The sequence below is a fragment of the Stigmatopora argus genome, chromosome 9 (genome assembly GCF_051989625.1).
Source record: "Stigmatopora argus isolate UIUO_Sarg chromosome 9, RoL_Sarg_1.0, whole genome shotgun sequence".
In the NCBI taxonomy this organism is placed as follows: domain Eukaryota; kingdom Metazoa; phylum Chordata; class Actinopteri; order Syngnathiformes; family Syngnathidae; genus Stigmatopora; species Stigmatopora argus.
In genome coordinates, this window is record NC_135395.1 from 12,114,315 (window position 1) to 12,128,340 (window position 14,026).

A 14,026-nucleotide genomic window follows, 5' to 3' on the forward strand; every position below is an offset into this window, starting at 1 on the left:
CAGTGTTACATCAGTGTTTTCATCCTCCCATATGACTCCTGGCATATGTTGAGAATTGTGCACTCCAAGAAGAATGTGGCAATAATTTTCATTGAAATGTGGTACTCTAGCAAGACAAGTTCACCTCTGAATACCTCATTTAGATTTTTCTTAAAGGATCCATTGGATTTATTCAACAACACGTCCAATCCGGGCCACACCTGTTGCCCTATAAGAAGTCACGCAACGCTTCCAGATAAGGCCACTGGAGGTCGCCCTATCTTCCATCTGACTTATTTTTACACAACATAAATTTATCTTCCTCGCCACTTGTTTCTCACGAGTCACAGGAACCATCAAAATAAAACATCTGTTTGACATAAAATACCAAATGGATCCTTAAAAGTCGCATCATTAACGAAATAAATGTCATCACAGTGTGAAATATCAATAGCAATACATCGAAATCAAACAGTAAACGCAAATACAAGTAAATGAAAGATACGCAGGCAATAGGGCCATTCCATGTTATTCTTTTTTATTTTTAAATAATTTGACGCTTTTTGACTGAAATCCTCCCCAGAAAGGGCTTTCCTTCTACGTCATCAGACCACGCCCCGCCTCGTGCCACAAACTCTCTTGTCGGCTTGTCAGCTGCACGCGACGCTCCCGAGCCAACTCAATCGGTTGTCTTACGAAGAGAAAAAACAACAACAATACGATCAATCGACAACATTCGGACGTTGTTAGCCTCGAATTTGGACTCGAACGTGCGGGATTTTCCTGAATTGGAGTGCGGCGAGTAGCGCTGTTGCCTGCCGGCTGGCGTCCCTTTTGTCCACGCTTACAAAGTGAATGGTCAGTAAAGATCTTCTATGTCTTTTATTTATTTGATTTTTAGTTTGAAGGGAGTATAATCACTTAATTGTCAGATTTCCAGGGGTTTAAACTAACTTGGCACTTGTTATTGGTCGTCGATAACGCCTGGTCGTCATCAGCCTGATTTGTTGTCATCGACTGATAAAAGCGTGTGTGTGTGTGGTCAAAAGAAAAGAAACGAAAAAGTAAAACTTTTTTATTTCCTAATGGAGGGGTGGAATAAACGAAAGAAGACTGGATGAAAGAGGAGGGATGCTAGGAAAGATTAGGGTAGTTCAAAGGATGAAAGAAAGGGATGATGGATGATATGGTTTGAAGGTAGGATGGAAGGGAAAAGAAAGGACAGAAATTAGATGAAAACAAGGAAGGGAAATCAAATTAAGGACTTTAAAGAAGGGAAATGATATTAGAGGGCACTCTTAAAGGAAAATAAAATGTAAAAGCATAAGTAAGGATAAACTAATAATTGGTTGGTTGTTTTGAATACGACGTGATATCTGCCGATATTTCGGATTCGATTCAAGGGCCATCGTTCAGATTAATTATATGCACATTTAACACAAGTAATGTATTTCAACTAAAATAAATAAAAATAATTTTGCCCGTTGGTGAGTGGACAGCGTGTCGGCCTTGCAGTTCTAAGGTCAAGGGTTCAATCCCAGGTCAGTCCCCACTTAGATGGGATAGGGTCCAGCAAACCCCTGTGACTCTTGTCAGGATAAGTGGTTTGGAAAATGAATAGATAAAAATAGAAAGCAATTTAAATGTTTTCAATTTAAAAAATGTAAAATGGAATATTAAAAAAAATATATTTATTGATTTGTTTTTGTTTTTTTGCACAATTTGGATTCAATTGTATTTAACAATATGTTCTTCTAGATGGATTAACACCACTGGTACCAAAGGGAAGCAAAAGCATGCAGTGTACACTTTCTTAAAAAAATAATAATCATAAACTGAAGTTTAGGCTTTGTCCAGCTTATTAAATACAAAAAAGAATTGCAAGCAATGAGGCAAGGAATTTTTGGAAACTATTGCGGGGGAGTCTCTTCTCTCGTGTGCTTATGATGCACACATGGAAAAATGCGGTGCAATCTGAAATCAGTTATTAGTATTTGCATTCTTCTTACATGTATCCACTCGAGCTTGTCATTGCCACATGTTATACTTACATTGACTGGGCTTGCTATATTATCATAAGAAAAACAAACCTGAATGAACCTTCCAAAAGTATTTGGTGGCTTGCATTTCTTTTTTGCCCCCATGACCGAGTGCATTCACAAACATTTGCAAAACTGGTTTGGTCAGGCAATAGTTTTCAAAAAGAAATCATTCCCGCTTTTGCTTTTTTTTAAGCCTTGCTGTTTGCCTGCCTGTAATTTTCCTCCCCGAATGTCGGATGTGTCTAAATATGGGATTAATTTTCAACCTCGAGTCCCTCAAGTGTTGCGAAACATTGAGTCACAAATCGCCCCGCAGTGACAACCCAGCATGACAACATAACACGATCCATTAGGAGGGAACAGCGGGAAGAATTCACTGTCACAACACGAGTCTCTTGCACTTCCTGTTTCCGCCCTCTTCAAACCAACAGCTGACTGTCGTTGCTCTGGGGACTGACTAATTCCTAGTGCTCGAGAGGGAGAGACTAAATTGACTTGAAGGGCTAAAAAGCATTGTTCTCTTCGGCTCGTTTTTTTTTTCAGGGCTAAGCAGAGCAAGCGATGAGCTGGGCCGAGGAGGACTGGACGGCGGGTCTGTCGGGATGGGTTCTGCAAAAGGTGAAAAAGCTTCAGGCCCACCAGGAACGTCTATCCAGGGAGAACAAGCAAAAGCAGCTGCAACTGGACAACATCCACATTAGCTATGAGAAGCAAAGTCAAAAGGTATAAACACAATCAGTGTGAGCGATTGTTCTTAAAATAAAAAAATGTTCCTGTGAAATTAACAACAATTCAACATGAAATATAAAAACCTTGATTTTTGCTGGTGGCATGTGCTTTATAATGCAATTATCTGACAGTTTACCCATGGTGGAACTTAAAAAACATCATTCATTTAATAAATAGATAGATAATAAGTGTCATTGGTTTTCAAGAGACAGCACACAGTTTATCAACTCTTCTTTCTTGTCGAAGTACGAGGAGGTGCGCGTCGAGCTCAATGCTGTACGCAAGGAGCTTCAAAGCGTCCGGGAGGAAGCCCAGCTCGTCGTGAACGGCAGGCAGCGCCTCAACCAGGAGCTTCAGACCAAGCAGGCCCAAGTGTGCTCATTGGAGGGCCAGCTCGATGCCGCCCGTACCCTCAGCAGCAAACTGGCACTGGACGTGAAAAGGTACAACACAAGCGGATCAAGTTTTTGGAGATGAGCTGACAATGATGGCTCCTTCTTGCAGAGTGGAAGCAGAACTAGAGAAGCTCCAAAATGGCAGCAGGTCTATGGACAGCACTCCTTTCTCCACACCCTGCTGGAGTCCAAGCCCGTCGTGGAAACAGCATGGTACACCCCTAAAACTATTGCGATTATAAAGTGCAAAAATTGGTGTTTCTTTATTTTTCTTGAATTTAGTAGGCCTATCATTTGTCATTTTTATGAAGTCATAGTGAAATGAATGGTCCCATGAAAGAAGAGATTAGAGATTGAAATCCCAGAGCTACTCTTCTTTCCCAGGCCCACCCAAAAACTTCCCCATGGATTTGGATGTACTTCCTCTTCTTTCCCAGGCCCACCCAACAATTTCCCCATGGATTTGGGTGTATTTCCTCTTCTTTCCGGAGATCACTTCACTACACACTTCATTCTTCTTCTGCTTCAAAAAAAAAACATTTGTTCCTAACGGGATCTGTTCCAAATGCTGTGTTTTTGTTTTTCAGGTAGCCAAAAGGATGAGAGGACATTGCACAGAGAGGAATCGTCGAGCTCGCCTCATATGCAAGTAAGTACAAGCATTACATATACATACATAAATATATATCTCATGTTTATTTTAGTTGCTTTGGGTGATAACGACAAAAAACATTGTCTCAGCAGCGGCTGCGGTTCTCTGACTCTTCCATTGACTCGCTGCCCCGCACCCACCCATCCGATCAATTGGACTCTGTTTTCACTCCCTTGGCTGTGTTTCCGTGGGAACGGGACGACCCCAAGCCGGCGGCCGGGAGAGGCTATCCGTCTTCTCCCCAGACGCCCGCTGTGGATCAGTCAAAGCGGGAGGCGCCTGGCAGGGAGAAGGAACTCGACACAAAATTAGACAGTGAGTGCAGGTGTAAAATTGTCTGAAAGGTGGTTACAAGATTCAAATGTTTTCTTCAATTGCACTCCTTTTTTTGGCCAATTAATTCAGTGTCCATAAAATATAGGCCCCATTTATGATTTTTTTTTAAAGTCACAATAAAAACAGTATTTAAAATTTTAGCGATAAGAACACTTTATCTGTTTGAACTGGCAGTCCAAATAATGGATTGCCGTCAATGGTAGATTGTTTCCATGTTTACTTAAGGTGTGCATGTGTGTGTTTTTGTCATGTTGCCACCAAGAGAGTGGTGAGATAAAACCTACTGGATGTTTTCTCAGTTCAGAAACAGCCCTTGTTTTCACTGACTGCAGCGGTAGTAACAAAAGCTTTTGTGTCCGCGTGCATGGGTTGGAACACAAAAGTCAAGAATTACTGTATTTGTATTATTTGACCCTGATCAGATCCTGTGTTGTGTAAATGCACTCTATGGATGCTTCGCTGCATTTATCTGGTGAGGTGATCACTAAACCAACGCTGTATTAATAATGGTCTCTCATCCGTCCGATAGCAACGCTGTCACAAATGCGGTGTCACGTGGCGTCTCTAGAGGAAGAGCTGAGCACGAAGGCTACCACGCTGAAGACCCTTCAGGACGAAGTGGCACAAGGCAAAAAGAAAATGTCCGCCGCGGAGATCAGCCTGCAGAAAGCCCACAATGAACTCAGCGTGGCCCACACACGTATCAGTCAGGAGAGCGAGCGGGTATGGACACATGCTACTTTTTTTGGTGTTATGAATCTATTTAGTTCACCATTTACTAGTTGTTAACTCCTTTTTGTTTGCACATACAGTTGCTCTAAAAGTCAACTGTTTTTAGATTGACTACAAAGTAAATTTGGCATGTTACTACATACAATACTGAAATTAAGGAAACAGATCAACTCGTACCTTCCTAGTGTTCTACACACCAAAAAAAACTTAGTAGAACTTGACGTTTGAAGTCAACCTATTTCACTTGTAAGCTTAGAAAATAGGAGCCCTACTTTGTGTCCTTTGCAGGCGTCTGGAGTAGAACATAAGCTTAAGCAGCTTCAAGAGGAGCTCAAGTGTCAACGGCAGAATGCCGAAAGCAGCCGACTGCAACATCAACAGCGAACGAAGGAGCTCGAAAAGCAACATCAGAGGGTGAGGGAGGACTAGAAGTCAGATTGTGTCATTCCAGTTTAAGATGCACGTCCGGTTTCATACACTGGAGACTGTTGTTCTGAAAATTGTAGCTTAATGCTTGCTGACTCTCAGGATCTCCAAGAGCTGCAGAAGGAGAAGCAGTTTATGGAAAAGCAACATCAACAGGAAGTGAATAAACTCAACCAGGAGCTGCAGCAGGCCAGGACGCTTCACAATGCTCTTCAGGCACAAGCTGACAAGGTTAGTGGATTTCATAGAAAGGCCCCAACGTAAATGTTCCTTCAACAGCTGATTTTTTGCTATTGCTGCTGTTTTCAGCTTATCTTTGTCTACATTGGTGCCTTCATTCCATTTCACACCTCCTCCCATCACTGCGCTAAAGTTCAATAAACTTATCTTGGTTTTTTTTTTTCCACTCCCTTCACATCGTTCCTTTGTACTCGGCCACCCATTCGCTTTTGTTCACTCTCTTTCTCTCTGTTTTCCTTCCACCTGTAATCACTGCTCGTTCCTTTTCCTCTTCTCACGTTTTTTTCTCCCCAGCGGAAAGGTTGAGCCAAAGGAAAGTTAAAGGCGGAGGAAGCATTTGGAAGGCAGCGTGGTGTCAAAACTTAACTCATTGTCGTTCTCGGTCAGAGAAGTATGGAGGCATTCGAAGTAAAAATATGTTTTAAAGCATACTGCATGAACAATTTGTGTTGCTATTCCTCATCCTTCAAGGAATGTCGAGTGCAGGGGAAACTAACTGATAGCGTAATGCATTATTTTTGGCGATGAGAGTGAAGGCTGCATGTATGTGATTTTGCATATAAAATATTGTTTTTGTGTCCGATATTTGGAAGGCAGGACTTAAACGGGCCATTTTCATTGTTTTCATTCTTTCTTTGTTGTTAGTATTGAAATAGCTGACGTCAGATTTTTTTTTCTTCCCCCTCCCCATCGCAGCTGTCTCAGCAGAAGCAAACACTGGAGAAAGAGTTGGAATCGTTGAAAGAGAGAGTCAAATTCACAGAGGGGCAGCTGCAGGAGAGTCAGAAAAAAGAGACGCAATTACGAGCAAAACTGAAGGTAAAAGACAATACCGCGCCTACAAACTGGTCCGCACACATCAATTATGAATAAACTGGACACGGAGAACTTGGTAAATTTTTAAACAGTGTCTTAATGTACCAAATGTGAGATCCATTAAGCGCCTATTAAATAAGTGATAGCAGGAAACGCCTTCTATTTATGATCAATTTACGGTAACACTCAATAATTATTTCGGCACAGCCAACAGATTTTGTTACAATAGCTGCTAAAAGCCTTTGTTTCCATTTGATGTTAGGAGGTGATGCTTGATGCGGAAGGTGTGGCCATTAGTCTGGAGCAGAGCAAGAAAAGAACGCGAACTTTGGAGGACGAGACAAGCAGACTGGCAAAAGAGCGAGACGATGCACTCTGTCTTCTGAAAGAACTGCAAGGTGCACGAAGTACACTTATTGTAAACAAAACTAAGTATTTTAGCCTCCACATAAGAACCGCACCGTGAAGTAACTGTAATTTTAGTATACTTTACAGTAGTACTTTTAAGCAGAATCCACTGAATCAATTCATTTAGTGTTTTGTTACTAGGGTTTTTAGTCCTAAATGAGTATGATTGGCTGCGCACAACTCACCCCTTCTGCCACCTGCTGGTGAATATTAAATTGCAACGAAAATCTACCTTCATGAAAACAATAGCTGACAAATACAAATTGCATTAGGTTAATTTAATTGAAATGTAAATTCCATTAAGTCCCATTGTAGTTCATTCATCGCACCTCACTTGTATATGAAACAGTCTTATTCCCAAAGCAAATTAAATCCATCCATTGAACCCTGTGCCAGAAATACCATAGAAATAGTTTTCTTACACTGTAAAACAAAATTGCACTAATCTGTATTGTTCAGACATGTTCTGTCATTAAAACCATTTTATGTGATACTTGTGTTTTCCGCCCTAAGAACAAAAAGCTGCACCTCTACCAGATTCCACACACCTTGTGCCTACTCGGCCCATTACACAAAGCTTTTCATCTCAGCCCACCTCTAATCAAGTTCGGTCATCCACGTACACCAAGAGTCCTCCCACGCCCCGGGTTGGGCCAAAACGGCTAAAAGAAGAAGAAGAAGAAGAAGAAGAGGACCTGCAAAGGGCTGAAATTTCCATATCTTTCCCCCCTAACAGAGAACCCGGCGAAGGTATAGATTCTGAGCATATAACATCAGACACTGAGTGTTCTCACCGAGGGAAAAACTACGAAGAGAAGATTTCCTACACATCCAACGATTCGCTCGCCGAGGTGGAGAACGGCATCATAATTCTCAAGTCTAAGGAGACGAATTGCGCTGATGACCTCCAGAAGGAGAACGCTGCGTTGCGCTCAGAGCTGCTCGACGTTCGCGAAGAACTCCACAGACGTCTGGAAGACCTGGAAGTCCAGCGACGTTCCGAAGCGGAGGCCAGGACCCGTCTCAAGCAGCTGAGTCGCAAACATGCTAACCAGGGTGCCGAGAAAGAGGAACAGGACAAGCAATTAAAGACTCAGCTGGACAGGGAGAAGTCAGAGAACGACAGGTTGAGGAAGAACCTAAAAGAATTGGAAGGGAAAGAAGATCTGGACGGGATCGACCGGGCACAAGAGGCCCGGGAGATGGAAATGATGCAGCTCAACATGCAGCTGAAGAAGCAACTTGGGGAGCTTAAACTCCAGCTGGCTTTAGAACAAGAAGGCAGAGAGCAGGAGAAAGAGGAGTTGTTGAAAAATACTTTGACAGTGAAAGAGGGAAAGAAAGAACTGAGCATCCAACTTGAGGAACTTAGAGCTCAGCTTGCTGAAATTAAGAGCAGCAAAGTCCAAGAGTCTCTCGCCGAGGAGAAAGTGGTTTGCAATGGCCTGCTGACTTACGGGACGCTCCACAGTGACCACCTCAACTCCAACGTCTCAGACGATGACGTACCGTCACCCGGGCAGTACGTCCTCCTCTGCCAATCCACCAAGCAGCACAATGCGCTGATCTCCCAACAAGCACACAAGACAGTCGCCGACTTGAGCGATCCCGAGTGTGTGTCCTCCAAACTCATTGAGGAAATTGAAGAGCTGAGGAGAGAAAATGCACAGGAGACTGAACGGGCCAACCAGCTCCAAATTAAATTCACAGCCCTTCAAAGCCAGGTAAACCAGTATGTCACAATATATTGATATGGTGATTATATTGCGATACTTTTTTCCCAATTGATGTATCATTTTTAAAATGTGCCAGCTTTATTAAGGGAAAAACAGTTTCATACCGAAATCTTTTACTAGAATATCGTCTATATCATCCACACATCGATAAATATGTTATTGTCATACCCTAATATAATTAGGACCAAAAATCTAGTTTTTCTTTTTTATATTTCAGTTTGTGGACCTCTATATTTTTACTTGAGCAGGAGTTAAAAAAAGTTTGTTTTCCAGAATTATTTAAGGAAATTTAAGTACTGAATGGAATTATTTTTTTAACCACATTTATTTTTTTGTAATTATGTGAATTCTTCATGCATTTTTATCAATACTCTTCCTGTTTAATCGTTTCTCCTCTCTTAGTTGACCAGTCAGACCCGGCAGCTGACGTTGGGCTTCGAAAAGCAGAGCAAGTACATTTCAGGACTTCTCGCTGAACTGCAGGAGAAGGACGGCGTCCTCCTAAGCCAGGGAGAAGAACTACGGCGTTGTTTGCAAGAGCTGGACATGCTAAAGAATGAGAACGCAAAGGGAAACACTTGCCAAGTGCGACATGAAGAGCGAATGGATGATTCTTTTGAATCAATGGGCTCCTCAGATACACAATCAAACCATAAAATAGACTCTACCTCTCAATGTGACCTAGTTCAATCAAAACACTTTGATCAAACCGGTCAAGAAGCTTTGGCGGTTGCTTCTCGAGTCGCTCTCCAAAATGAAAACCAATTTCTCAAACAAAGTTTGGGGACTTGCATCACCCCGGATACGTGTGAAACGATACCAACGCAACTCTCAACAGAAACCAATACGCTTCATGATATCACTCCAATGGGAAGAACTGATGGTGATCTCATCAGCCACCTGCAAACACAGGTATCATCACTTGAGTGAAAAGTTATGGTTTTTGATTTCTGAACAGAGCATTAAACTTCCCATTTCAATTGAGCCCTTGCAATACAAAAAATAGAAAAAATCCAGGCATAGTAGAATGGCTCAAACAGCCCTGTTAGATCTGCTTTCTTGCTTTACCTTATTTTTTTAAGCCGGACGGGTTGATGACTGTATGCAAAGAGCAATACTTCATTGTAGGTAATCATATTCCACATACACTGCATTTATTGTTGTATCATCAATCCCCTCTCAGGTGGTAGCGCTGCAGAGGAAGCGAGAGGAGCTTATGATGGTGTCCCAGGAGCAAGCTGAGGAATTGGCCATCTGGCGCTTGGCTGGTCAACCTTCTTCCACTTTAGATCAGGTCCTTCACAACCAGGGCCAGGAGATGGAAAAACCAGCACAGCCCAACACCAGAGGCCATAACACAACGCTGGTGATTAGAGAAGATGAGCTGTTGCTGTCTTCCACCTCCAACAGGCTGCAAGGTCACATAATCTCCTCCAGGTAACCCACACTATATGTGCATAATAAACTATTCATATGTATGTATCTATTGTATACGTATGTGTGCATATATATGTGTCTATGTTGTATATTAAGCTACATATATACATAAATATATCTATATATCTATATTTTTTTTTTTTTACAAGCTTCATATTTTGGAAGTTTTTCTTGCCCTTGAAGTCATACATGCAAGACAAATACAGTGATATAATTCTGAATATTTTCTTTTATGATACGATAATACTAATAGAGCCAAGTTTTATAGGCTTAGGCCATTTTACTTCCTTAACTAAAATAAACTGTAGAAATATAAGATAAAATTCATTCTAGTATCCAACATTCTGGGATTTTAAAAGCAATGTAGATGAGGAAAATTGACCTGTTGTTGACTTCTTGTGACTTTTTGTCAGAGACTGTTGAAATGAATACATTTGTATTTCTTTTTGAAGCATGCAGCAGGTCAGCCTGTCCGGTTTGAGTGTCCAGCATTGCCCGACTGACATGAGTAAGGTAAGCTTCTAGCAATTATTATGTGATTCGCAGACTCTTTTTAAAGGTAATTATGTATGTTGATAATGATGAACTTTGTTTTATTTGCTCAAATATATCACACTGTAAATTACAATAGAATTCCTGCGATTTTTCTATCATGCAGATTTTTATAATGGCATTTTGCTGTGACATACTGAAATTCAAATTAGTTTCCTTTCAGAAATGTTACACAACTCCCAGATTAAATCTCAACAGAAAGAACTAAAAATATTAACTGAATAATGTGTTTATAATGTTGAATATTTTATAGTTCAATGAAGTGATTGGCTATTACTATGATTAAATTCCATAGTCCGAATAATAATGTTTTATTATCAAAATAAAATAAAAAAATCTGCCCTTCAATTTATAAATTTTATAAACTTATTGTTTAAGTATTACAATAACATTTGTCTGACAGTGAGAACCTAAACGTAGTTAAGATATTACATTTTGTTAAGTTAATGTTCTTTTCAAAATAAGTTAACTATTTAAAAAAAATTAAATAAAGATGAATTCAATTCAGTTCTACTAGAAATTCATAAGTAAAAAAAAATTAAAAGACACACAAACCAGGTGATTTTCTTTCCTGTGATTTAGCCATCAGAAGACGTAAGCCAGCTGTCAGGAATGTGTGTAAGCCCACCCAAAGAGTCTGAACATCAAACGGGTCAAGAACACGTCAGCGGCCGGACAGCGGCCGAACACTTGAGCTTAAGAGTCGACTCCTGTGCCCGAAGTGTCAGCACTCAAACGGAAGATCAGTCGCGCCCTGCCGCCTCTGAGGGGCCACCTGAGCGCCCCTGTACGCGCACGCGGACTGACTCCAAGGAGGACAAGTTAGATGACGCTTCCTCTCACGGAGAGAAAGCTGTGCTATCTGCGGGGCGAGAGGCGCGAGACAAAATGCTCTTTTCCACTTCCTTCCCCATCCCGGCTGACCCGGTGCGCCTGGCGGAACGGATACGACGAAACAGGACGCAGCTGTCGGCGGCGTTTGACGACACTGAATATGAACCCTACGGTCTCCCGGAAGTTGTCATGAAAGGTACTCCATCTATTAATAATCTTTGCTGGGGTGGAGAAACAAAACTGGCTCAGTGAAAATCTGCCAGTAATTTATGCCATATTTAAAAAGGTTAGAGTTGTTCTACAGATGCAATGAGTTTTGGCAAAATGAAGCTCCTCTACTCACTTCAACAGTCCCTTGCCACCAAGATGACAGCTAATTTGACAGCATTAAATAGTTTATTTATTTAAAGAAAATGTTCATGAAGGACTGGCAAACTCTTTTTTTTTTCCATTTATTTTCTATATTTTACAGATTGATGGCTAGTCTTTCATATTTTATGAACTCCAATTCTAATTGAATTTCAAATATCTTCAAAAGTACTATCAGGACAGCCGAAATTGTCCATTTTTTTACATTTTGGATTTACTCGCATTTGTCTCTAGTGAGTCGAGTATATTCATTTAGAGACAAATGCAAGTGCATTTGTCTCTAAATGAATCTACTCGACTCACTTGAATACTGAGATGCAGTATCAATACTTTTAATGATTTGTCCTCTCCTTGAAATCTCTGAAGAGGTCCATGATTCCTGATTCCTGATTCTTTCCTTTTTTTGTCTTGCAGGTTTTGCGGACATCCCCACTGGGCCCTCGTGCCCCTACATAGTGAGGCGGGGCTTGTTAGGGACTGTCGTGGTCCCTCTCATCCACAAGGAAGCCAACCCGGAGGACGAGACTGATTAATGGACAACCAAAGGTGTGTGACATCTGACGGAAATTGATATCAGACAGGTAGACAATTCCCCTGAAACGGAACCAAAATTACCCCATATTGTCATACTAGCATCTCCCCGTCGTATCAGATTCCATTGCGACCGGTAGTTTGTCTCATTAGCTCAGTGGCAGTGAATAAGTTAAAATCTTTCAAAATACGGTGGTACCTTCGCTTCCTCTAGCCCCCTTGGTGGTCTTTTTTCAGACCCCACTCGTGGTCATATGCACACAGTGCTGGCAACAAGAACTTGAATATTGCCCATCTCCGCCCACTTGATCTTTTGATAATCACCACATTAGCTGAACATAACTAAACATCACAGCCATGAATTGTTTAGCAAAGCACCATGAGTTGTCAAGTGGGGATTTGATGGTCTTTCCGAACCACAACTCCCCTTTTTCCCCCCTCAAAGAGACTATTTATATTTTGATGGTGGAGCCTTGCTGCAGCAGTGTCTTTTTTTACATTTTTATTCTTGGAGACTACTTTGTTTTTTCTTTCAGTTGTGATATCGGACATTTTTGCTTTTAGTTTTCCCCATCTAGTTTATTTATGGACAGATGAATGTGTTCAAGTGATCGGCAGGTGTTAAAGTAAACTCCTAATGTGAAAGTATAGTGTGTTTTGGAGGCTAGCTGTGTATTTAAACTTGTCTTCTTGCAGATGGTGTATGTGTTTTTTGGGGGGGTAGTCATAGAGGGTCGTTCGGTGGCTAACCTGCGTCACTTTCCGCTCCTTGTATGGTGATGTACAGCGAGCCAGCTCTCCTGGCGCTACGCTTTTGATGCACTTGCAGAAACCTCTTACAGAAAACTAACGTTGTTTTGTTTTTTAGCGCAAGCTGCTTGTTATAATCACTCATATGCATTTTGTTTGCTGTAGACATTATTGAAGTGTCTTTAAGCTTGACAACTTAGTCTTTACAGTATGTAAGATTAAAAAGGGATTTTCTTTTTCTACTCTTTGTAGTTATATTTGAAAATGTCGAATGGACAGTTAAACATACCACATACCTTGTTGCTGGGTTGTGTAGTCTTTTGTTAGGGACAGCGAACAAACGCCTGTTTGTGTATCTTGTTTACTTCTAATGTGAATGTAATTAAATGTTTCAAAATCTGCCAACTTTTTTTTTAGTCTGATGTACTTGGAATTTCATGTAGGGACACATTGTGGATGAATTGTCGTTTGTTCAAAGCAGTTTCTGTACTGCATGCGCCCGTATGTGTTTTTTGAAAAAGGCCGGTCTATGTTTGAAGTGGAATGTGTATTTGTGTGATAATGAAAGAGAATACATGTCAAGCCAAGTCAAAAGTAACCCCAAAATGTCTAAAAATTAAACCGTGACTATGCAAGAATCCAAACTGTAAGTAGCATAGCATTGCATGGTTGATCGTGATCAGAGGAGTCGATGAAGCAAATTGGCTGTCTCGCTTCTGTCAGAGTGCCCCAGGACAGCTGTGGCTTCAATTATAGCTTACCGCCATCTAATCTGTAATCAAAGAGTAATGTAATGCAAAACATTGTTGAGTATCCTGAAACACACTTTATGAGTCCAATATTAAACAATGAGACCTTTTCATTTGAAAAAAAACAAATCGTAAACATTTTAAACCACACCGTCGATATGTACTAGATCAAATCTGATCCGGTTTTATCCCCTCCATCTTCAAATGATTCCTGCGAGATACGTCTGACCACTATTTCTCTTGAACATTACCCTGTTTTCCTTTTTTTGCCTTTGTACCCTTCAAAACAATTTCCCGACTTAGCAGCGATGTG

At 41.1% G+C, this 14,026-nt stretch overlaps 1 protein-coding gene across 3 annotated transcripts; it reads left to right on the top strand.

The window, feature by feature from the left end:
• Positions 1-614: 614 nt before the first annotated feature.
• LOC144082787 (uncharacterized) lies at positions 615-13,365 on the top strand. 3 transcript variants are annotated; one of them, XM_077610184.1, is made up of 17 exons: positions 615-837; positions 2,565-2,744; positions 2,997-3,193; positions 3,255-3,358; positions 3,733-3,794; positions 3,887-4,112; positions 4,663-4,856; positions 5,154-5,279; positions 5,394-5,522; positions 6,228-6,350; positions 6,610-6,745; positions 7,269-8,479; positions 8,894-9,403; positions 9,675-9,928; positions 10,381-10,441; positions 11,063-11,510; positions 12,098-13,365. In XM_077610184.1, exons 2-17 carry the CDS (start codon positions 2,583-2,585, stop codon positions 12,214-12,216), a joined length of 4,062 nt encoding a protein of 1,353 aa, XP_077466310.1. In that variant the 5' UTR covers positions 615-837; positions 2,565-2,582; the 3' UTR covers positions 12,217-13,365. The 3 variants fall into 3 exon arrangements, with proteins under 3 accessions (XP_077466310.1, XP_077466312.1, XP_077466311.1); XM_077610186.1 differs by having other exon boundaries at positions 6,228-6,306; positions 6,608-6,745; XM_077610185.1 differs by having other exon boundaries at positions 3,890-4,112.
• The last annotated feature ends 661 nt before the right edge of the window (positions 13,366-14,026 follow it).

What these genes read in the sequence shown, in the direction of transcription:
- LOC144082787 (XM_077610184.1), top strand. Translation starts at nt 2,583, where the DNA reads ATGAGCTGGGCCGAGGAGGACTGGACGGCGGGTCTGTCGGGATGGGTT. An exon ending in ACTCGACACAAAATTAGACA is followed by an intron (nt 4,113 to 4,662) that starts GTGAGTGCAGGT and finishes TCCGTCCGATAG; the next exon opens with CAACGCTGTCACAAATGCGG. An exon ending in TCAGTCAGGAGAGCGAGCGG is followed by an intron (nt 4,857 to 5,153) that starts GTATGGACACAT and finishes TGTCCTTTGCAG; the next exon opens with GCGTCTGGAGTAGAACATAA.